The sequence below is a fragment of the Pituophis catenifer genome, unplaced genomic scaffold, assembly GCF_029215685.1.
Source record: "Pituophis catenifer annectens isolate HBS135680 unplaced genomic scaffold, rPitCat1.0.hap2 SCAF_12, whole genome shotgun sequence".
NCBI classification, from domain to species: Eukaryota; Metazoa; Chordata; class Lepidosauria; order Squamata; family Colubridae; genus Pituophis; species Pituophis catenifer.
Window position 1 is genome coordinate 3,209,924 of NW_027256892.1, and position 23,787 is coordinate 3,233,710.

Consider the following 23,787-nt stretch of genomic DNA (forward strand, 5'->3'; position numbering starts at 1 on the left):
CGGAAAACTGTCCTGAACCAAGCAATGAATTTGCAAACTTCTCTCTCCCTCTCTTTCTCCTTCTCTCTCTCTTTTCCCCCATTTACGTACGTATGTATGTATGTATGTATGTATGTATGTATGTATGTATGTAATTTATATGCCGCCCTTCTCCCGAAGGACTCAGGGCGGCTTACAAGAAAAGAGACAAAAAAATTACATAAACATCAAAGTCAATTTAAAGTTAGTTACAATTAATTAAAAATTTCATTAAAAATTATTAAAAATCACCCCTACGGATTCAGCCCATTTGGTGAAAAAGCCACGTCTTCAATTCACGGCGGAAGGAGAGGAGGTCAGAGGTTGTCCTGAGGCTGGTGGGCAGCCCATTCCAGAGGGTCAGTGCTCCCACAGAGAACGCTCTCCCCCTGGGGGCCGCCAGCCGACATTGTCTGGCTGACGGCACCCTGAGGAGACCCGCTCTGTGTGTTTCCCCCCTCTTCCCCCTCTCTTTCTCCCTTTCTCCCTCTCTCTTTCCCCATTTCCCTCCCTCTCTCTCCCTCTCTCTCTTCCCCCATTTCCCTCCCTCCCTCCCTCTCCCTCTCCCTCTCTTTTTCCCCCATTTCCCTCCCCCCCTCTCTCTCTTCCCCCATTTCCCTCCCTCTCCCTCCCTCTCTCTTTTCCCCCATTTCCCTCCCCCTCTCTCCCTCTCTCTTCCCCCATTTCCCTCCCTCCCTCCCTCCCTCTCCCTCTCTTTTTCCCCCATTTCCCTCCCCCTCTCTCCCTCTCTCTCTTCCCCATTTCCCTCCCTCCCTCCCTCTCCCTCTCTCTCTTTTTCCCCCATTTCCCTCCCCCTCTCTCCATCTCTCTCTCCAATGCTATTTCCTTCTCTTTCCTTCCCTTCCCCCCTTATTAAATTGTGCAGTTTTTTTGCTAAACACTATATGTTGTTGCATATCTTCACCACCAGAGGACACTTTAGACATGTCTTTGCAAGGACGAGAATTATTTTCTGTTCAGCTCCTTCAGTTTTTGGTACCAGCCAATAGTTTAATCTGCCCTGACATCGTAGATTTTAGATCATTTCAGCTGCATGCTGTCCCACGATCTTGATTACTCCCTTTTTTTCATTTTGCAAATGGACAAATACCTGCAAATGCAAAACAAACAAGCATACCTGGGGGGAGGAGGGAGAGCAAGCCTAGCTAGAAAGCTCCTTAGATTTCTGCATCAAACGAAAGCATCATAATCAATTTGATTAGGTGAATCCAATCTTGGCAATGCTCCAAGGGTTATATTAATAACCCTAATATATCTCTGAGGCATGATAAGGACATTTTGCATTTTAGAACAATCCAAGAGGTAAAACTTACCGCAAACCGTTGTTGTAAAGATAAAAAAAAGAAAATCATGTTTCGGGGTATAGCTGGTTTCAAATATAATAGGTTAGAGATAAGGAAGCATATGGATAGGGAGATATTTTCTACTGACCGATGTCTGAACTGAATTTGAATTTCCTGTTCCAAATTTCACTTACTTGAAGTAGCAACCAACTTCAGAAGACTTACAAGAACTTGGCTGCAAGAACAATGTCCACAAGTTGTCAGCCAATAGCGTAGTGTTTGGTCATTATAGTTTCACCACCATCAGCAGTCTAGATGTGATGATCTTAAGCTTCAGATAACTCACCCTATCTTCATGCTGTTGGCCTACAGCAACTTAACACAAGCTTATGGTTTATACAATGTCAGATTGCTTGCCCAACACTACCTCCACCAACAGTTAAGGAATTTCATAGCAAGTCCTTCACACTATTCAATAAATGAAAATGGACATATGGGGATTGAACCTGGATTGTTCTACTTATAGAGCAATTTTTACTGCTTAACTAAGTCTCCCTTTGTTGTGGCTCCGTTGCCTGAGCCTGGGCTATCGACAGATGCAGACTCTGAGAGTGAGGGGGAGGAGTTGGCAAGGCCTCCCTCTCCAGGACCCTCCTCTCTGGCAATGCCTCTGGAGGACACCGAAGGCCAAATGATAGGCTCAGAGCCAAGCATGTCTCCGCAGCCACAGGTGGACAGCAATGAAGAAGATAAGTGCTGGCTGGACCCGCAACAGAGGCGCAGGGAGAAGCGTGCACAGCAGAAGGGAAGGCGTGCCAGAGATTAGCTGAGTCACTGGACCACATCCCACAGGGTATAAATGTGGGTGTAGTGGCTGGTTCAGTTTGTGACGAGCAAAAACTGGAAACACTCCATGATCTCTGCGTTACTGGACTTTGCCTGCTTTATCGGACTGCATTTGGATTAATCCTTGTATTGTTGAAACTCTGCCTGTTTTATTGGAATGCTTGCAGTCTAATCTTTGTTTTGTGTGAGTAAAGTCTGAATTGACAGCTAGCCACTGGATTGCTGCCAGCTTTATCTTCAAAGAGTTTTGTCATGTGGCTTATTAACTCCGGGCCATCTGTGGGGGTGCGTGAGTGGAACGGGGACAGAACACCCTTCCTCTGCCAGCTTCTCCAATGTGGGGCTCACCAATGTATCGGATTATGTCTATCACTATTCCAAGCCAGCAAATATGATTGACAGGATACCAACAGATAATGGGGGCTCTGCCCTAGGATTAGGAGGTCCTATGGTATACGTCAGGGGTCAGCAACCTGCGGCTCTGGAGCTGCATGTGGTTCTTTCACCTCTCTGCTGTGGCTCCCCGTCACTCAAAATTTGCGTCAATATGCCAATGTGCAACACCCACTAGCATGTGATTTATTGAGGTTTTCAACCCCCGGTAGGCCAACCATGGATAAATCCAAGAAAAGAAAAGTTTCAGAAGAAAATAGAAGATTCAATTCAACTACATATGCTAGTTTTGTGGCCGCTCAAGAAATAGTCAGGCACAGGGAGGGTTTTGTGGCTCCCGGTGTTTTCTTTTCTGTGGGAAATGGGTCCAAATGGCTCTTTGAGTGTTTAAGGTTGCAGACCCCTGGTATAAATTCTCCTGCTTGAGCTGGGGGCTGGACTAGAAGACCTCCAAGGTCCCTTCCAACTCTTTTCTGATTGATTGAAGGACTCTATGTTGGGGAAAGTTTTTCTAAACTATAGTTCTGCTTCCCTGCAGCATCGACTTGTACAATATTTGCCCAACATATATTTTTCATTCTTTTTTTTTTCATATTTTTTTATGTTAAATATATATCATATATTTCAATTTTTCTTCAGGAGCTCAAGGCAGATATTCGTTGAGTTTCCATCACTGGGGATACCCGCGCCAGAATCTCCCCAGTCTCTTCAACATCTTCACAATTACATGGCTGCACACGAAGACCTGCTCAGATAAATAGCAGAAGTAAAAAAAAATATATTCTAATCCCAAATCAGTCAACATAATAACAACTGCACAAGATCATCCACAAATCAGAGGATAAAACGTTGATGCTAGGACTGTGCAGACATCAATGGAGAAAGTCAATTCAACATGGGGGTTTGATGGAATCATCTCATTGAAGCAAGCTCATGAAATGAGCAGAACCTTTTGAAGACCAAAATAATTTGCATGACTTGAAAGCTCTTTGGAAATTTGATTTCATTTCTTTTCTGCTGTTTGTGGTATTCTTATGATAGGCTAATGGGGTCTAGGGGGCATAAAATTTAGTATTTTATGTACCCAGAGGTCTCAGGAGACAAAATCAGTTTTGATCCTATTCCATTTGTTTAAACTTGGTCAAATAAACCGTTTCATTGTCTAAAAAGTTTGGGGTTCGACATTCACCTACCCTATCTTAAAACCTCTATAATTAGGGTAGATATGCAAAGGTGCTTTTTTTTTTTCAAGAGGCAACTGGACTTTCTGGAAGGACTTTCTCCAGAAAGTCCAGTTGCCTCTTGAAAACAAAGCACCTTTGGGACAACCATGACCTGGAGGACAGAGAACCCCCATAGATAGATCTGCAAGTTTAATTATTTTGTCTCTATTCTTTAAACAGAAAAGGATACCAAATTTAGGATCTCAGTATTGGTGACTATAGACCAGGGGTGACATGCTCCTGGTTCGGACCGGATTGCCCGATTGGTAGAGATGGCTGTAGGTAGTTCGGAGAACTGGTAGCAAAAATCCCTGTGCCCCACCCCACCTCACCCATGCCCAGCTGAGCCACACAATCATCAGAGGCTTTTTTTTAAAAAAATTTAAAAGCATTTTTTCTACAACCTCTTCGGCCGAAAAAAATGCTTTTAAAAGTAAAAAAAAAGCTTCTGTTGATCACACGGCTCAGCTGGGATCGTCAAAGGCTTTTAAAAGCATTTTTTCTACAACCTCTTCATGCCAGCTGAGTCACCTAATCAGCAGAGGCTTTTTTCTTTTAAAAGCCTCTGACGATCCTAGCTGAGTTGCCTAATCGGCAGAGGCTTTTTTTCTTTTAAAAGGCTCTGACGATCCCAGCTGAGTTGCCTGATCGGCAGAGGCTTTTAAAAGAAAAAAAGCCTCTGCCGATTAGGCAACTCAGCTGGGATCGTCAGAGCCTTTTGAAAGCATTTTTTACAACCTCTGCGCCAAAGAGGTTGTAGAAAAAATGTCTTTAAAAGTAAAAAAAAAAAATTGGCCACACCCACCCAGTCACATTACCCCCACCACCAAGCCACGCCCACAGAACCGGTAGTAACAAATTTTAGATTTCACCACTGCTATAGCCTTCCAGAAGAAGAAATGGCAGAAGACATCTCCACAAAAAGTGGAACTGACAATCATGGAGGAACAAAGAGCTAGGAAGTAGCTATTTGATGATTCCTCTCTGGACAAAGAGAGAGTTTGAGATCACCCACAAGTGCTCCAGACAGTTGTTCCTTGTGTGGAGATTACAAGACAGCAGTCTCCAGTGGGTTTAGAGATCTGGGATACAAGGAAATAGCCATCTTGCTGAAAGGACATTAAGTTTGCATTCTTTATTTTCTAATCACTTTCGGAAATTGCTTGTTAGCTGCATTTCCTCTATTAAAAACCTCTGTATCAACAAATTTGATAACACTGGGTGAGTCTCCTTCAGTTCTTAATTAAATTTAGTTTTAACTACAACAACTTTATTAAAATGTTCGGAGGAATAAACAGTTAAACCTTTGATGTTAGAAAGTTAAACATGGACTAAGGCTCCAGATAAACGTAATAAGATAAGGCTTTAAAATTGGATAGTAGAGGGAAGTAAAGATTACAAGGAGAAGAACACATAATTTCAAGTTACAATTACAGAGCGAAGCAAAATCTTCTAATGCTGAATATAATTAAGGATATTTTTGAATAATGAATTCAGAAGTTAATTTTAAAAGTGTCAACAGTGACATCTGTCTTGATGGAGAGACTGTGTAAAAGACGTTATGGAAGAGGAGCAAATTTTATCTGACAAGTTCAAGATTGAGTTGAAAGTGAATTTACAAAGGACAGGCTACAAGAATAACATGGAAAAAGATATTACATTGAATATACAAAAAAAATCGACTGATGACTTAATGATTGAAAGGAATGTCTATGGAGATTCTCAGTCATCCAGGTCATGATTGCCTCAACAGTGCTTTTTCAAAAGGCAACTGGACTATGTTTTTTCCATTGAAGAAGATGTTTCTCTTCTCATTCAAGAAGCTTCATCAGTTCTGATTGGATGGTTGGGTTGCCAGTTGCCTTTTGAAAAAGCAACTTTGAGAATTAAAGGGGATATATGAACAATAAACCAAGAGAGTGACCTAAATAATTTTCTTATATTGAATTTACAAAAGGGACTTGTTGAAGTTATGAAGAATCTTGTGAGAAGGAACCAAGAGGAAATGTTCTGCAACTTTATTTTATTGGACTAAAAGCTAACCTTTAATAGTCTTTTGTTGACATCAAGACTGAAATGATTATTTTATAGATTTGTTTATAGGTTAGAGATGGATTATGGGAAGAAGATATCTGCTGTATTTAAGAACAGGTGATAAAGGCAGGATGCAAATAAATAAATAAATAAATAAATAAATAAATAAATAAATAAATAAATAAATAAATAAATAAATAAATAAATAGTTACCATAATTATTTTCACTTTTGCTGAATGTGAGAAATCACTTCTATATATTTCTTTTGTTCTCTTTAGTTTTTTACTTTTCTTTCTCTCTCTCTCTTTTTTCTTTCCTTTCCTGCATCTTCTATTTTATCTTTATATTCTAATACCTTTTAAAATTTGAATTAATTTTTACTGTTGCAATTATAATTTTTAATCTTTATTTACTATTTATTTAGCTCCACTTTTTTCAACTTGGCGGTCCCTGGGTCTGTTACTGTACACTGTCTGCAAAACCAGTCAAACAAATTAATTAAGAAAACAGCCACAATCACGATCTAAACCACCTTTTTTATATATAATTATAATGTGCTTCTTCCTTGGTGGGGTCTGTAGAATGTACTGCAATGACTGATGCAATATTATTATACTAGACAGCATCAGAGTGGAGAAATTTATTTTCAAATATTAAAGTAGCATTGTCACTACATATGTATATCACAATTTGACTGCACAAAAGAGCTTTTGATTTTCAAAATAATGGCCCTACAATCATGGCCATTATCCCTTCTTTGATTTTTATATAATCAAATAATTGAGGTGGACCCTGAGCACAGAAATACATAATCCTGCCAATATTCTAAAGTTGACATGGGCAATGACTGCAGAGAGAAATGTTACAATCCCTTCCATCGCAAGTCTTGGGGTAGCATGAAGGAGTTGAAGGAACAACTCAACTGCATGAATATTGGAAAACAATTATGTAGAAGTTAGAGTTGACTAATTCAAAGGATGAGGGGAATTTTGAAATGTCACTTTTTTGTGTGTGGACTTACCCAAGTTCTCAAAGAAATTAATGCCTTTGTACACAAAATTCTACACTTTGGGAGTTTTGAAAATGCATCCAACAAAAAATAGTTTATTTTTAAGGAAAAATGTGCACAAAGGAAGCATATTTTAGGAGAATTTTGTTCCCTTGTCATTGTGCAATGAAAAGTGACCATATTACCTGGAGAAACATTGGAATTGTATTCTAATACATCCAGAGGTTGAGGAAAGTTGTTAAAAGAAAATGGGAAAATGAAACCAAGATGGCTTCTTCTGGATCGATAGATTGGATCCATTTTAACAGTTCAGTCCTATACATCTCAAGTAGATCCTTCTGAGTTAAGTGAGTTTTATTTTTGAGATGTGAGTCTGCAGAATTATTCATGGTTAAAATAGCTCCGTAGAAATCAATGCGTCTTGATCATGATTAACTTTCATCTTATTAAGTTCAGCAGCCTTCCTTTAAATAATATTTTATTAAACACAGTTGAAGTAATAGTCAACTATAAAATATTCTCGATCTTCAAGAGGAATTTTCTGCAAACCTGCATAGTTTTTTTAAAGTCCCATTGTAGTCAATGGAATATCTGCAGCTCGACTGTATGCAGAAGCAGAGATGAGATGAGATGAAACAGAATGGAGAAGAAAGTTAAAAGATATGTGAACACTGACTACCAATTTATTTACTACTAATTTATTTTAATCTACACATCACCTTCATTGAAATGTAAGAACCAGAAATATTTGTCCATTCAGTTGCCAGAATTCTTGAGAATTAAATCCTTGGAAATGAATATCTGGTTATTATTATTTTTTTTCCATTGAAACAGTTCAATTGCACACATACATTCCCCTTTACTAATAAATCATAATTCACTTACTTGGAAGCAGCTTTATTGCTTTCCGTAACATCACTCTAAAGAAGGAAGAATAGAAACAGCAGGCAGTGATATTTTCAAATAATGTGGTTTTTTTTTAAAGGAGAGATGGAATGCCAGAATATTTGCATTGAAATCATTAGACAAGAAAAGGCTTCAGGTATTAATTAAATAAAACCATGTTAGATAAGCATTATTTAATGAATAAGCTGGATAGATGCTGAGGAATACAGACCTCACACTAATTAATGAAAAAAGAAAATCTTACAATATTGCTTTCCATAATCTACTATTAAGGTTCCACCCTCTTTTGCTATACAATGCTTCTTCTTCTGCATTTTTAGACTAACTAATGTCCAGAATAACAGTCCATTGTTCAAAATCATGGCATTTTTTAATTACCTAAAACAACTTAGACCTAATCATAGAACTAACTGCAACATTTTTTTTAAAAAAAAGGTGCATTTATCTACCAGTAAACCAAAAATATTATGCTTTATGTCACTTTGAACTAATATTATAAACTCAGGAAGCCTAAAATCCACACTCACTGGGGATGGGGTTGTTATTAACATGAAAATTACATCTAATTTTGAATATTCTAGCAAGTAAATATCTGGTATTATTGTTGCCTTAAATGAGATTTGATGATGAATGGTGATTTTAATAAGAACTTTGTCTTAATAAAAATTCATACCCATACATTTTTATTTAGTGGAATTTAATGCTATATAATAAACTTGCATATAACACCTATCCTATCCCAAACAATGTGTGCTTACACCAGGGTAAATAGCACAAGTTTTAATGGGATGGGATTGTAAACTGAGGCAGCATTATGCTTGATCTTCTGTGTCGTGCAGAGACAGAAATAGAAAGAGAGAAAGGCAAATTAAAGAGTTAGGTTTTCCCACTTGGTGCTAGAACAAGACACCCTTCTGCCTAGAGCAAAATTCAAATTATCAGAGGCAGTTCTCTGCCTCTTTTATTTAGGTTAACACTTTGAGAAATCTTGCTACATCTCCCTGGCATTCAAATTTTTTGTCTTTGATCGCTCGTCCTCCCTCCCTGAGTAACCTTTAGGGAGGTCGTTTTCCCCTGCTGCATGGCAGGAGGAACCAATGCATTGCAAAAGAAGCTGGAAAAGATGATGAACTTTGAATGAATGAGAAAGGCTGCATGCTTTTTTAAAATAATTTCTTCCGGTCACACACAGTCCAGGAGGTTAAACCAGAAGTCTAAGCATGCAGAGGTATCATCTCAGGAAACCTCTCAGTGTCTCCTGCCCCAGTTTTCCTTTTACAAAGACTGCAGTGCTGCAGTTCTATGGCACCGCCATATTTATGAGCCAACAATGGTCTGATGTCTTTGCCCATGGCTTTCAAAGTTGTCTCTTGCTCTTCCAACCCTGGATAAGGTGAGGAATAACACTATAAAGCAAAAAAAAAAAGTCTTTTTTTTTTTTTTTTGCTTTGCATCAAGTAAAAGTGGTGGGGACAATTAGCAAAGTTCACAATCATATAGCAAGTTTATTGGCTCTATTAAACCCAGAACAGAAGGTTTTTTGGGGGGGTGGGGGTGGGGGGGTAGCTGCATTCTGTTGTACATTTAGTTGGGAGTGGGACTTCTTGTATGCAGTAGAACTTACTTCATAATTAAAAAATACCTGAATCATTTCAACATGTGAAATTGTTTTCTCCTTTGAGCCTTTTGGAGGTTAACAAAACCTTTTAATTTGTTTCAAGATGGTGATAGCTTACTTCCCCTAGATATAGCTTATGTTTAGATTGTCACTCCATTTAAAAAAAAAAAAAAAAAAAAACTCTGGAGAATGATTCCATCGAATGCAAAGAAATGACTCTGAAAAAAACTGAGTGCTGATTTTTGCCTAACCTATTACCATTTGCAAGTGCTGCAGACAACTTCTGCAGGGGAAAAAAAAAATAAACCCTACTTAAATTTAGTGGAACTTACTATCAGAGGGAGCATGGATAAAATTTCCAACCCAAATGGGGGAAGATGTTTGTACATGACTAAGAAATGTGGACAGGTGATTGATGCATAGATGGCATTCATGGAACAGGTGGGGACAGATATAAAAATGATTCAGCATTTTTTTTCCCCAAGTATTATTATCCTGTCAAATGTGCAACCTGCTGTGCTGAATTACTCCCTTCTTTCTCCTCCTTAAGCCACCGTGGTTCCCCTGAGTGGTTTGTATTATCATAAAGCAGCCACTCCTTTTTTTTTTTTTTTTTTAAATTTGATTTATATGCCGCCCTTCTCCGGAGACTCAGGGCGGCTTACAATGCGCTAAGCAATAGCCTTCATTCTTTTGTATATTTATACAAAGTCAGCTTATTGCCCCCACAACTGGGTCCTCAATTTACCTACCTTAGAAAGGATGGAAGGCTGAGTCAACCTTGAGCCTTGGCGAGATTCGAACCTGCAGTAATTGCAGGCAGCTGTTCTTAATAACAGGGTGCTTTAGACCACTGTACTACCAAGGCTCTTATTAAATCTTTTGAATTCCCCTCCCCCAACGGACAGAATGCTTGACCTTTCAATGTCAAGTCCTTGAGAAACAACACCTTTAACTCTCAAGGATTTCTTTTAAAGCTTTTTTTTTTCTTTTAAAGAATCTATTATGGGGTTCGGGGGGGGGGAATCTTAACTGGGACTCAGAAGGTTCCCGTCTCCTGCTATCTCTCAAGCGCTGCATTGCAGATGGAAAAGTAACTCCAGTCCTGCAGATACTCGCAGACACCCGGCAAGACTCTATTTTTTGCTCGAAGCTCCTGTCCAGAGGCCCGAAATCACGCCTTTTCACACGCACCATAGACACGCGAAGTATTCTTTCACTTTCTGCTTTTCCACCAGCGGTCCTTTCTTCTCGCGGAGCTGGCCTTGGTGCTGAAACCGCCATGGCTGCCCCAAAGCGACACCCACGCGCGCCTTACCTGAACTCATCCGAGCCAGACCCTTTCCCCAAAACCTAAGCACCAGAGGCCTGCTTGCCGGGATGTTCTCCTTGGGAGGAGGTTCAGCCGCAGCGAATCGCCCATCCCGCCACCGCCCTCTCCATCCCGCCACCTCCAGAGCGTTGGGAGGAGGGGAAGGCTGCGAACTGGGCCAGCTGCTCCATGGAGCTCCGCTGCAGCTGCGGCGCCTACGGGAAAGCGAGAGGGGAGGGGAGGAGGGGAAAGGCCGAGGAAGAATCAAGAAAAAAGCATTTTAAAAAAAAAATTAACCAAGGGGAATCCACGGGGATAATAATAATAGTGATAAAAGCAACGGGAAGAGGGGCGAAAGAGGAAGACTTGGGTTATGAATGCAGTCCCGTGTGCATACTGGGATTTATTTATTTATTAGTTTGATTTATATGCCGCCCTTCTCCGGAGACTCAGGGCGGCTTACAATGCTTTTAAGCAATAGCCTTCATACTTTTATTTATTTATTTATTTATTTATTTTTCAAACTTCTATACCGCCCTTCTCCTTTCGGACTCAGGGCGGTGAACAGCCAAGATAAAAAACATTTATGCACAAAAGTTAAAAATTTGTATATACCTGCTTAGTAGGGGCTTTTGCCGCCCCCCCCCCCCCAAAGCGGTGTTCTATTTTATACAAAGTCAGTTTATTGCCCCCAACAAACCGGGTCCTCATTTTACCTACCTCGGAAGGATGGAAGGCTGAGTCAACCTTGGTGAGAATTGAACTCGCAGTAATTGCAGGCAGCTGGCAGCTAAATACTACTTTAACAGTAGTTTAGTCCACTGCACCACCAGGCCCCTGGTGGGATAATAAAGCATAAAGCCACGAAACTTTGGAAGGAAGGTGACTTCGTATTGCAAGCCTGGATAGCTCTGCGGACAAGGCACTGTAATTTAACACCAGCTGTCTGCAATTAAAGTAAGTTCGAATCTTGCCAGGCTCAGGGTTGACTCAGCCTTCCATCCTTTCTAAGGTAGGTAAATTGAGGACCCAGTTTGTGGGGGCAATAAGCTGACTTTGTATACAATATACAAAAGTATGAAGGCTATTGCTTAACGCACTGTAAGCCGCCCTGAGTCTCCGGAGAAAGGCGGCATATAAATCAAATTAAAAACAAAAACAAAAACTGGGCCATTAAAGCTGTAAGCGCCATTCAAGAGAGGAGAGAGAAAATACAGGCCGAAGTGGGGGGTGGGGGCTGGAAATCTAAATTCTATGCCAAGGTCTTAGCAGATACACCAAGTTGACTCAATTTATTATTTACTGTTTATAAAAAAAAAATAAAAAATCATTATATGTATATGAAATCTTAATCTGTTCACCGCCCTGAGTCCTTCGGGAGAAGGGCTGTATAGAAATTCAATAAATAAATAAGAAAAAAGAAAGAAAAAGAAAGAAAGAAAGGAAGGAAGGAAGGAAGAAAGAAAGAAAGAAAGAAAGAAAGAAAGAAAGAAAGAAAGAAAGAAAGAAAGAAAGAAAGAAAGAAAGAAAGAAAGAAAGAAAGAAAGGTAAGTTCCTGAGTCTCCGGAGAAGGGCGGCATATAAATCAAATTAAAATAAAAAGAAAGAAAGAAAGAAAGAAAGAAAGAAAGAGAGAGAGAGAGAGAGAGAGAGAGAGAGAGAGGAAGGAAGGAAGGAAGGAAGAGAGGAAGGAAGGAAAGAAAGAAAGAAAGAAAGAAAGAAAGAAAGAAAGAAAGAGAGAGAGAGAGAGAGAGAGAGAGAGAGAGAGAGTAAGTTCCTGAGTCTCCAGAGAAGGGTGGCATATAAATCAAATTAAAATAAAAAGAAAGAAAGAAAGGAAGGAAGGAAGGAGAAGAAGGAAGGAAGGAAGGAAGGAAGGAAGAAGAAAGAAAGAAAGAAAGAAAGAAAGAAAGAAAGAAAGAAAGAAAGAAAGAAAGAAAGAAAGAAAGAGTAAGTTCCTGAGTCTCCGGAGAAGGGCGGCATATAAATCAAATTAAAATAAAAAGAAAGAAAGAAAGAAAGAAAGAAAGAAAGAAAGAAAGAAAGAAAGAAAAGAAAGAAAGAAAGAAAGAAAGAAAGAAAGAAAGAAAGAAAGAAAGGCTTATATGAATGGGGCAGACATGGATATCTGGAACCGGGCTGAAATTCTTGGCCGGGGAGAAAGCGAGAGGGGAAAGGCGTGGCTTGGCCGCGGAGGGTGGGACTTCGAGGCCCTTGGCTACGCCTTCCCCAGCACGCGCGATACCGGCCAGCCCGCCCCCTCCGGAGCCAATGTGCGGCTCCGATATAAAAGGCGCCGCTTTTCCAGAGCCGTCCGCTGCCGGGAAAACCCGCCCGAGGCGCCTCTTCTCTAAGTCTTCCAAGATGAGCTACACGCTGGAGCCGCTGAGCAACCCGTCTTACCGGCGGATGGCCGAGAGCCGCACCACCTTCAGCCGGGCCAGCGGGTCGCCGTCGAGCGGCTTCCGTTCTCAGTCCTGGTCCCGGAGCTCGCCCAGCCCGGCCTCGTCGGCTTATAAGCGCAATGTAGGGCCGGGGCGGACTTCCTACGGCTCGACGGTGCTGAGCTCCACCGAGAGCCTCGAGCTGAGCCAGTCGTCGCTCTTCAACGGCGGAGGCGGCGGCGGAGGAGGAGGAGGCGGGACGGTGGAGCTGAAGTTGAGCCGCTCCAACGAGAAGGAGCAGCTGCAGGGGCTCAACGACCGCTTCGCCGGCTACATCGAGAAGGTGCACTCCCTGGAGCAGCAGAACAAGGAGCTGGAGGCCGAGCTGGCCGCCCTGCGGCAGAAGCAGGTGGGCCGTTCGCAGCTGGGCGTCGCCCTGGAGCACGAGCTCCGCGAGCTCCGCGTTGCCTTGGAGCAGGTCAACCACGAGAAGGCGGCGCTGCAGCTCGACTCGGAGCACTTGGAGGAGGACATCCAGCGCCTGAAGGAGCGCTTCGAGGACGAGGCGCGGCTCCACGAGGATGCCGAGGCCATCACCCGCGCCCTGCGGAAGGACATGGAGGAGGCGTCCATGGTCAAGGTGGAGCTGGACAAGAAGGTGCAGTCTCTGCTGGACGAGGTGGCTTTCCTGCGGGGCAACCACGAGGAAGAGGTGGGCGATCTGCTGGCCCAGATCCAAGCCTCGCACGTCCCCGTCGAGCGCAAGGACTACCTGAAGACCGACCTCTCGGCCGCCCTCAAGGAGATCCGCTCCCAGCTCGAGTGCCACTCCGACCAGAACATGCTCCAGGCCGAGGAATGGTTCAAGTGCCGCTACTCCAAGCTCACCGAAGCCGCCGAGCAGAACAAAGAAGCCATCCGCTCGGCCAAGGAAGAGATCTCCGAGTACCGGCGGCAGCTCCAGGTCAAGAGCATCGAACTGGAATCCGTCCGCGGCACGAAGGAGTCCTTGGAGCGCCAGCTCAACGACATTGAGGACCGCCACAACCAGGATCTCTCCTCTTACCATGTAAGCAGGGGGCTCGGATAGATGATCTCAGGCAGGCTGGGAGTGGGGGGGGAACTCTTCCTGGATCGGGGTCTTTGGAGCTTGTAGAACCCCGCTGGGGATTGCCACAAGGGGGAGGGGTGGAATGAAGGAGGAGGGATCCTCCTATGCGTGGATAAATGAAGATTAGATCAAAGGGGGCGTGGCGGGGGAGTGGAACTGGGAAATGACAAAGCAGTAGGTCTTTATGCCAACTGGAGGAGAAGAAAGATCCCATCCTGTCTATGTTAAACTATGATGATATGAAACTGTGATAATGGATCGATGGACCCACCTTCATGAGAAAGAAGTTAACATGGGGGTGGGGGTTCAGCTTTAACGTTAGGGCTTTGGGAGTGGATCTAGGGCAGGAAGAGCCCCCACCCCCCACAGTCAAATGGGGATTTTGCCAGCTTTCAGGCATAATGGAATTGGGAGGGGCAGGCAAGGAGGGGGGAGGGTAAGCTCTCTCTCCCTCCCTCATTAGCTCAACCATCCCTACTAAATGGGAGAGCCCTTATGACGTCCCAGTTGCAAGTCTGGGACTTGGCAGTTTGAGCCAAAGTGGAATCCATAAGTGTATAGCTCCAAGGAAAATCCCATTTATAAAATGGGAGTGCCCAGACAAAAATTTCTCTTTAGGGAAATTTGGGAATAGATCACATGTCGCAATACTTCTGTGAGATGCCTCTTGCTTTTCCATTCTTCCTGGCCTCCTTCCAATGTCTTTTTTTGGGGGGGGGCAGTTTCCACCAATAGGAAGTGTGAGTGTGCCAGCCCAAGGATTTCTGTCAGTGGTGCAGAGAGAGGAGACCCTTGTACAGCTTCTTGAGGGATGCCACAAAAGGGAGGGGGGAAATGGAGCAAGGAGGAAGAAGACATTCTTGTATTATGTAGAACCTCAAGAGATGCTCTTCTTGTAACCGAGAATGGGGCGATTGGAACAGGAAATGGCACTTCAAAACTCATGACAAAAATAAGGTGCACGAGTCCTTTTTTTAAAAAAAAAAAGTCATACTTTTATTTCAGGCCATTCAACAATGCACACGTTGAGAAGAATATGCAAGTGATCTCCATCCAAATAGAATTCGTGCTGGATCAGAAGATACTTGGGATAAAAAGAAATGCAATTCTTGGGGTTTTCTCTCTCAAAATGCAGCTGCTAAAAAGGGATTGGTGAACGAAAATTGGTTCCAGCAATCCATTTCCAAATACTATTAGCCCAGAGGGAAAAATGTATGGAAAGAAAGCTGTGGAACTGACTTCAAAGTTAATTCAACTTCCTATTTCTTTCTAAGGGTTACTAATATTGATCCAAGCCCCACCTTCCACAGGATCAGTTTTAAAAATAGGAGAGATTCATTATGCAAAAGGAATAAAATTTAATAATGTTCAGTGGCTCTCCTTAATTGCTAATAAGCTTAATCAAGCCTGCCTCTCTAACAGTATCCAAAAAATGGACATTTTTTGCCCATTTGGGGAGAAAAAGAAAAGCACTTGTGAATGGTGTTCTTTTAAGTTGTCAGCACTGATAATTACTTCATGTTTTATGCTTGGGCATCAAATATGATTCTGTGTCGGGGTTGCAAATCATCTGGGTTGTAAGCCATGTCCTACAAGGTGGGTTTAAAAAAAAAAAAACTCCATTAACAGTTTTAAAGGAAGGAAGAGTTGAAATAAGCAACAAATCAAGAATGCTCTATTCTTGTATTTATTTTTTCTACAGACCCAAAGAGGCTATAAAATGGGGAAAGGGGGAAATAAAAGGATTGGAGGGAACAATTTGCATTGTAAAGCTTTGCTTTAAGCATACCTGCCATAGAAAAACCAACATTTCTAGAGTGGCAGAGTTATCTTCCTTATTGCTTCCCAAAAATCCATCTGCAGGCTGATGACTCAGCAGGAATCGGAAGAGACAGTTGCAAGATAGCTCATTACGACTGAAAATGACAGTCATTGTGCTGTGCAGTGGGTGTTCTTTTTTGAACGAAAGAGTAACATTTGCTTTTAGAAGGCAACTGCCTGCAATGCAGAAGGTATACCTGCTCAGCCAATCTCTAAGCAGACTCAGTGAAAAAATCCATGTTGCTATTTTTTATTTCAGATCCAGTTAATCATCTCCAGTCAGGCTGTTTGGAAAGCAGACACTGCAAATCTCAATGACTTTTCCCTGAATTAACTTTTAGGAAGAAGATAAAAAGAAAAATCCAGAAAGAAGTCCATCGGTCTTATCCTGTCCAACCCACTCCAAGGTTCTGCAATGCAGAACTTTCCAGCATCAAAAGTCATAAAGTTGTCTGGCTGGCATCAGAAGGAAGCTTTTTTCTTTTTTAAAAAAATTCCTCTTGGGTGACATTGAGCATTACAAAAAGAAATGTAATCTTTTAAACCTAGGCTAAACCTCAGTCAGCAAGCAGATCAGATAGGCTCTGTTTCTGGGGATAGTTTAACATCCGGCTTACCGGTATTTTAGAAATTGATGCAGTGTCATCTCCCTTGCAGCTGCAAAATTGGTCATTGCAGAAATGCCTAATAGAAACAGTGACGGAATGTATACCTGCAGTGTCCAATGCAGAGCAAAGGTTTCAACACTTAATAGCACCAGCTTTCTTTATATGCCGAAAATTCATTTTGTAATGCAAACTTAAAAGCCATGTCACGTTCATTGGGGATTTCCCAGGGAAAATCTCTTGCACTGCTGGAATTATCTGAACACCATGAAGAGCCTGGTTGCAGAGATTTCCCAAACTATTTGCCCAAATGTTTTTCTAGTAAAAATCTTACAGACATGGAAAATATGTCTCGTGCGTTAAGTACCGTATTGTTTGCATGAGTTCTGAAGACTTAATATTAACCTGTATTAAATTCCTTGGGATTTGATTAGGATATAATTACTACTTCTGCTGCATCATCCAGCTTGCCAAAACTGAACTGCAGAGAGCAGAAGGAAAGATTGCTGGTGATATCCACTCTGCTCAATTACCTTTTCTTGCTGTCATTGAAATGCTATTCCAGAGGATCTTTGGATAAAGATCCTTTTCAGAAGGCTGAACGAATATTGGAAAAAGAGTAACTTCTCACTATTCAGGTCAAAGCCGACTTTTTTTTTTTTTAAGCATCTTGGCTAAGCATTTTAGCTGCAGCACATAAATAATCTTAAATACTTTGCTGCAGAACATCAGTTTGGTCTAGTGGTTAAGTCACCCAGCTAGAGACCAGGCAGAAATGGGTGACTTTGGGCCAATTACTCACTCTCAGCCCTAGGAGGCAGGCAATGGCAAACCACTTCCAAAATTTTGCCAACAAAACTTCAGGGACTAAACTAGGCAAGTCAGTGCTGACTCAGAGAAGTGTATATACTGTACACAGTACAAATAAGTTACAGGCATTTTTGTTGTTAGAAAAGATATAGTTTTTTCAAGATGCCACTTTTTTTTTTTTATTTATTATTAAATTTTTATAGCGCCCCTCTCCCGAAGGACTCGGGGCAGTGAACAGCCAAGATTAAAAAACATACAATATAAACATTAAAATACATTTAAAACAAAATTAAATCCAAAATGGCTCCCCAATTTAAAACGCCTTACCCATAACCCTATAATTAAAACAAATTTAAAATTTCCACATTAAAAGGGGGAAGATTTAGGCCACTTTCTTGCCCAAATGAGATGATTCTAATTCTCAAACCGCCAACATTTATTTCCACAAAAATGGCATGATTTATAAAAGAAAACTAAATCCAAGATAACCATCAGAATGTTGATATTTTTAAGTTCAGCCTTTTTTTTTTTTTTTAAGCCTGGAGCCTTCAACAGACCGCAATTCCCATCTGCCTTAGCCAGCTTGGCCAACTACAGGACTTGATGGGAATTGTCCTCCAAAGCATTTAGAGAGTGCCAGGTTGGAAAAGAACTTTTCGATTTTTAGAAATAGTTCTTAAAAAAATTTTAATAAAAGGGATACTCCAGCAAGGATTTTTTTCTACAAACGAATAATAGCATCCTAGGATTTTCTTCAATCTATTGCTTCTTAACTTTGAAAATCTCAGCTGTTAAAAAAAAACAAACCATTAGTTCTTAAGAGTAATTCTGGTCAAGATTGTGAATTCATTATCCTTTAATTCTACTTTCAATCTGGTTGTTTTTATCTCTGTTTCTAGTTTGTCATCTTCCCCACTTCATTTTCTCCTTCAATTCCCCCGCCCCCGTATCCAACTGTGCCTGAGATTTTTGTACCCATCCTCAAGAACCATCTATGTCTTGGTTGCAGGATACCATCCAACAGCTTGAAAATGAGCTGAGAGGTACCAAGTGGGAGATGGCCCGTCATTTGAGGGAATACCAAGACCTCCTGAATGTCAAGATGGCTCTCGATATTGAAATTGCTGCTTACAGGTATGGAAAACGCAATGCAGATATAACCAGACAGGCATTTCTATGGCAGACATTTTTAGCTGCAGCACAACTCGATTGCAACAGAGGATACACTGTGGCTGCTAGCAGGGAGTTTTGCTGGCATTTTAGCACTCTTTGAATTGATACCTGGCCAACTAATCATGATTTTTGCCTTCTTAAGTAACTTTGTTTTCTGTGTAAGTAGAAGTAGAAATGTTCCATCAAAGTTCCTTTGATGGAACATTTCTTGGCTTGAAAGAGATCAACTGTGATTTTCAATGGACTATGCTTTTGTCCTAAGTGTAATTATTAATTATTTCCTGCTGAAATCAACCAAAATTATATTTGAGTAGCAGCGTCTTGCTTTGGAACTACCATATTAACACAGTCCTTGCTGAAATGAGTAGACTCGTAGTGGCTGCTGTTTCTTGAATTTCATTTTTTCCCTTTCTCGTTTTGTTGCTTACAAAATGTAGCTGTTGCAGCCCAGAATGGAAGGTTTTCTTCTTTTAAACACCTTTAGAAACTCCCAAAGGAAAAATATTAAACTTTCAAAGTTTTTTTTTTGTTTTCATTTTTAATTTCACAGTATCGTAGCTATCATTATGTCATTGCTATTGAACTATTATTATTATTATTAGGATTAGGATTATTATTATTAGGATTATTTGGGATTTTTCCAAAAATCAGAATAAACAAGCTCCAGGAGATTGTTAATCTTGGAGACTATTTTGACCACAAGTTTCCAAACAAATAGTGCAATTGGCCCTTGTTGTCTACATTAAACATTTATATCTGATTACAAATAAAGGATTTTTTTTTTATTTTGATAGTTGGATCTGCTACTGGATACTGTATTCCTGTATTTTTTTTTTATCCAAGAAGAGATTTTAATTCTATAATAATAAGTCATAATAATAAATATTTAAACTTCCTTGGGTTTAAATATTTCCAACATAGATCTGTTTTGAAAGTGTTAGAATGTGCTAATGTGCATGTATGCAAAGGAAATTGCTCTTAAGAAAAATCATACCTTTCATCTTAAATGATTCAAAATTTTTGTTCACTTCAATGACAAAAGGATTAATTTAGCACATGGAGTACTATTTGCAAACAGTAGTTAGAAATTCCAGTCATTGGCATTCAGAGTTGCTAACTAACTGTTCACGAGGAAAATAGCAACAATTGTAGGTATTATTAGTTTACTACAGAAATTGGCATTCAAAGTTGCTAACTAACTGTTCACGAGGAAAATAGCAACAATTGTAGGTATTATGAGTTTACTACAAAAAGGAAAAAAAATGTGTAAAGGGCACAGTTCAGCTATATTTTAAGCGTACTGTCACTGATATAAAAAAACTGTAGATTGGTCAGTGGGCCTAATCTGCATTCCAGTTCATGCAACAGCTTTTTAAACCAATGCAAGGTTCTTTAAAAGCTATACAATACTTATAAAATACTCACTACTTCTAAAAGTAGACTCCTCTTTATATTCGTGAATGATCTCTCAGAAATATACATAATCTGGAAAATGGAGATATAAATTATGCAGATGTAAGCTGGTGGTTGTTTCCTCTATATAATAGAGTAATAATAAAAAAAGTAAACTAAGTAATAATTTTAATTAGCAATTTTATAATGTTTGTGTGTCTATATTTTTCTTGACTGTACACCGCCTTGAGTCCTACGGGAGAAAGGCGGTATAGAAATATAATAAATAAATAAATAAATAAATAAATATATTTCTTAATCCTGAGAGGAGGATGTGAATTGGAAGTTACTGACCAATCATATCTCTTCCACTCATATAAGCAAAGTGGTTCAGAAAGAGAATATTAAGGAGCGTAAAATGCCACTGCTCTCTTTATTAAAGAGAGAATACCTATTTCAGCTTCTTACAGAGATGTCCATCTGTCTTTGGATGTATACAGGAGGGTGTATACAAGGAGCAGTGGTGGTGCAGTGGTTAGAATGCAGTATTGCAGGCTAATTCTGCTGACTGCCAAGGCTTTGATTCTCACCGGCTCAAGGTTGACTCAGCCTTCCATCCTTCTGATGTTGGTAAAATACATTGTTGGGGTCAATATGCTGCCTCTGTAAACCACTTAGAGAGGGCTGTAAAGTGAGTGTGAAGTGGTATATAAATCTAAGTGCTGTTGCTATATGCACACATATGCATGCACACCTTTGTCTTGAGATATTAGTGATGCCTATTCACAGTTTCCCTCTTATTTCTGTAGGAAACTTCTTGAGGGTGAAGAAACAAGATTTAGTGCCTTTTCTGGAAGCATCACTGGGCCAACATTCACACATAGGCAACCTTCCATAACAATATCAACCACCAAAATACAGAAATCAAAAGCTGAACCACCAAAATTAAAGGTCCAACACAAGTTTGTAGAAGAAATAATTGAAGAGACCAAAGTAGAGGATGAGAAAACTGAACTGGATGAAGCTCTTGAAGCCATGGCTGAAGAACTGGCTGCAGAAACTCTAGCAGGTGAAGAAAAAGAGGAAGAAATTCTAGAAGAGGAAATTATAGCAGAGGAAAAGGCTGAAGTTGCAGCTGCAGCCCCAGAAGAGGAAGGGGAAGAAGAAGAAGAAGGGGAAGAAGATGATGAAGGTGCAAAATCTGATGAGGCACAAGAAGGATCAGAAAAAGAAGAAGAAAAAAGTGAAAAGGGAGAAGGTGAAGAAGAAGGTGAAGAAGAAGCAGGTGAAGGAGAAGCTGAGGCAGTTGAACCTGAAGTAGCAGAAGAGGCTGAAGGAGATGTAGAAGAAGTCATTGCACCAGAGAAGGTAGAAAAGGTGAAAACATCTCCTCCCAAATCACCCCCCAAATCACCTGTGACAGAAGAAAGTAAAGAAGACGAAGGGGGTGATCAAGAGGGCAAGGCAGCAGAAGAAGAAGAAACAGAAAAAGCAGAATCCCCAGCAAAAATAGCATCTCCTGAAAAACCGAGCACTCCAGACAAAGGATCTCCAGAAAAAGCAGGAAGCCCAGAAAAGGCTGGGACTCCAGAGAAGGCTGGGACTCCAGAGAAAGCAGCCTCCCCAGAGAAGGCTGGGACTCCAGAAAAAGCAGGGACTCCAGAGAAGGCAGCTTCTCCAGAGAAGGCAGCCTCTCCAGTGAAAGCAGGGACTCCAGAAAAAGCAGGGACTCCAGAGAAGGCTGGAACTCCAGAAAAAGCAGGGACTCCAGAGAAGGCAGCCTCTCCAGAGAAGGCAGGGACTCCAGAGAAGGCAGCCTCTCCAGAAAAAGCAGGGACTCCAGAGAAAGCAGCCTCACCAGAGAAGGCAGGGACTCCAGAGAAGGTTGGAGCTCCAGAAAAACCAGGTACTCCAGAGAAGGCAGGGACTCCAGAGAAGGCTGCATCTCCAGAGAAAGCAGGGACTCCAGAGAAGGCTTCATCTCCAGAGAAAGCAGGGACTCCAGAGAAGGCAGCCACTCCAGAGAAGGCAGGGATTCCAGAGAAGGCTGCTTCTCCTGAAAAGCCAAGCTCACCAGTGAAAGATGTGGAAGAGGTCATCTCCACCACCAAGGCAACCACCGTTGGTGCAGAAAAAGAATCAAAAGAAAAAGCTTCCAAGGAATCCACTAAAGAAGACATAGCAGTCAACGGGGAGGTTGACGATAAGGGGGAGGAAGAAGACGACTCAAAGCAAGAAGAAGATAAAGGCGTCATCACCAACGGTCTGGATGTGAGCCCCTCTGAGGAGGAGGAGAAGAAGGGGAAGAGTGAAGAGAAAGTCGTGGTGACAAAAAAAGTCGAGAAGTTCACCAGCGAGGATGACGGCACCACCACCTACATCACCAAGTCTGTCACCGTCACCCAGAAGACGGAAGAACACGACGACACCATGGCCGAGAAACTGGTGTCCACCAAGACGGTGGAGAAGGTGACTTCTTCACACGCCATAGTCAAAGAAATCAAGGAAAACGGTGACTAAAGTCAATCATTTCTCCCTTCTCTAAAGAGCTTGGATCGGTGCAAAAGGTTAAGCCATACGACAGCTGCAAAAAAAAAAATTGCATGAAAGTGGCGGCTTCTCAGCAGAACGAGTTCTCTCATGGCATCTCCAAAAGGACTGTTGGTTTTCCTTTCTTCTGATATACTTATGATTTCTGTGCCATACCAGACCCAGGGGTTGGGGAGGGGATGCATGTAAGCCCGGTGCACTCCCTCTGCAGAACTTTGGGGATTTATTTATTTATTTATTTTTGAAAATCATGCATGAGCTGTTTACTCTTCCAGGGGAAGTTGCTGAATTTTTCCTAAGCTGCTGTTTGGACGCTTCTGAGGAATGTCTTCAGATGTATTATGCAAAGAAATAAACTGAGCCAAATAAACAATAACAAAAGTATGAATTTAAAAAAAAATAAAAATACCCTGAATTTCTCCTAGCCTTAAGCTACTTAACAATTATGTTTACCTCACTGGTGCAATTAAGATGGACTTCTGTCCGTGAGAGAGCCTACGTTGACATGCACAGTATGCAGCCTTTTGTTGTTTGATGTTAAGCAGTCACAGCTGTTTGTGCTCAATAAAGGTCATATTGGAAATGAAATTGGTTGGCTGGAATCTTTGCTTTCTCTCCGAGGTCAAAACATTTTAAGGGTTTAGCTTAGCTTAGCTTAGCTTAGTTTAGTTTAGCGTCGTTGCACATGGTACAACGAAATTAAATGCCGTCTTCAGTGTACGTTATAACTATAAAAATAAAAACACAAACATACATACAAACAAACATTTGCATTCTAGATAATTGAAATTGAAAACCCGATATTGCACTATACCGTAGAATTCAATATCGTTATTGCCCTGGGAGAGAAGCTGTTTTTCAGCCTATTTGCCCTTGTTTTTATTATCCTGTACCGTCTGCCAGATGGTAATAGTTCAAAAAAAAAAAGGTTGCCCAGGATGAGATGGATCTTTAAGAATGTTTTGAACTTTCTTAAGGCAACGGGAGCTATAAAGCTCTTCCAAAGAGGGGAAAGGGCAACGAATGATCCTCTGGGCAATGACGTTGACCCTCTGGAGTGTTGTCCTATCTGCCACTGTGCAATTGGAAATCCATACACAGGTGCAGTAAGTTAAAATACTCTCTATGTTGCAGCGGTAGAAGGTTACCAGCAGTTTTTCATTCAGTTGTTGTTTCCTGAGAAGTCTCAGGTAGTATAAACTCTGTTGGGCCCTTTTGGCCAGGGCTGCAATGTGGAAGAATCCCCAGCTCAGGTCCTCTTTTATGATAACACCCAA

General features: G+C 41.2%; 1 protein-coding gene across 2 annotated transcripts; it reads left to right on the forward strand.

The window, feature by feature from the left end:
• Positions 1–13,028: 13,028 nt before the first annotated feature.
• NEFM (neurofilament medium chain) lies at positions 13,029–22,916 on the forward strand. 2 transcript variants are annotated; one of them, XM_070952200.1, is made up of 4 exons: positions 13,029–14,117; positions 18,405–18,529; positions 20,770–21,389; positions 21,570–22,916. In XM_070952200.1, the coding sequence occupies exons 1-4, from the start codon at positions 13,029–13,031 to the stop codon at positions 22,478–22,480; spliced, it is 2,745 nt and encodes a 914-aa protein (XP_070808301.1). In that variant the 3' UTR covers positions 22,481–22,916. The 2 variants fall into 2 exon arrangements, with proteins under 2 accessions (XP_070808301.1, XP_070808300.1); XM_070952199.1 differs by having other exon boundaries at positions 20,770–22,916.
• Positions 22,917–23,787: the final 871 nt, after the last annotated feature.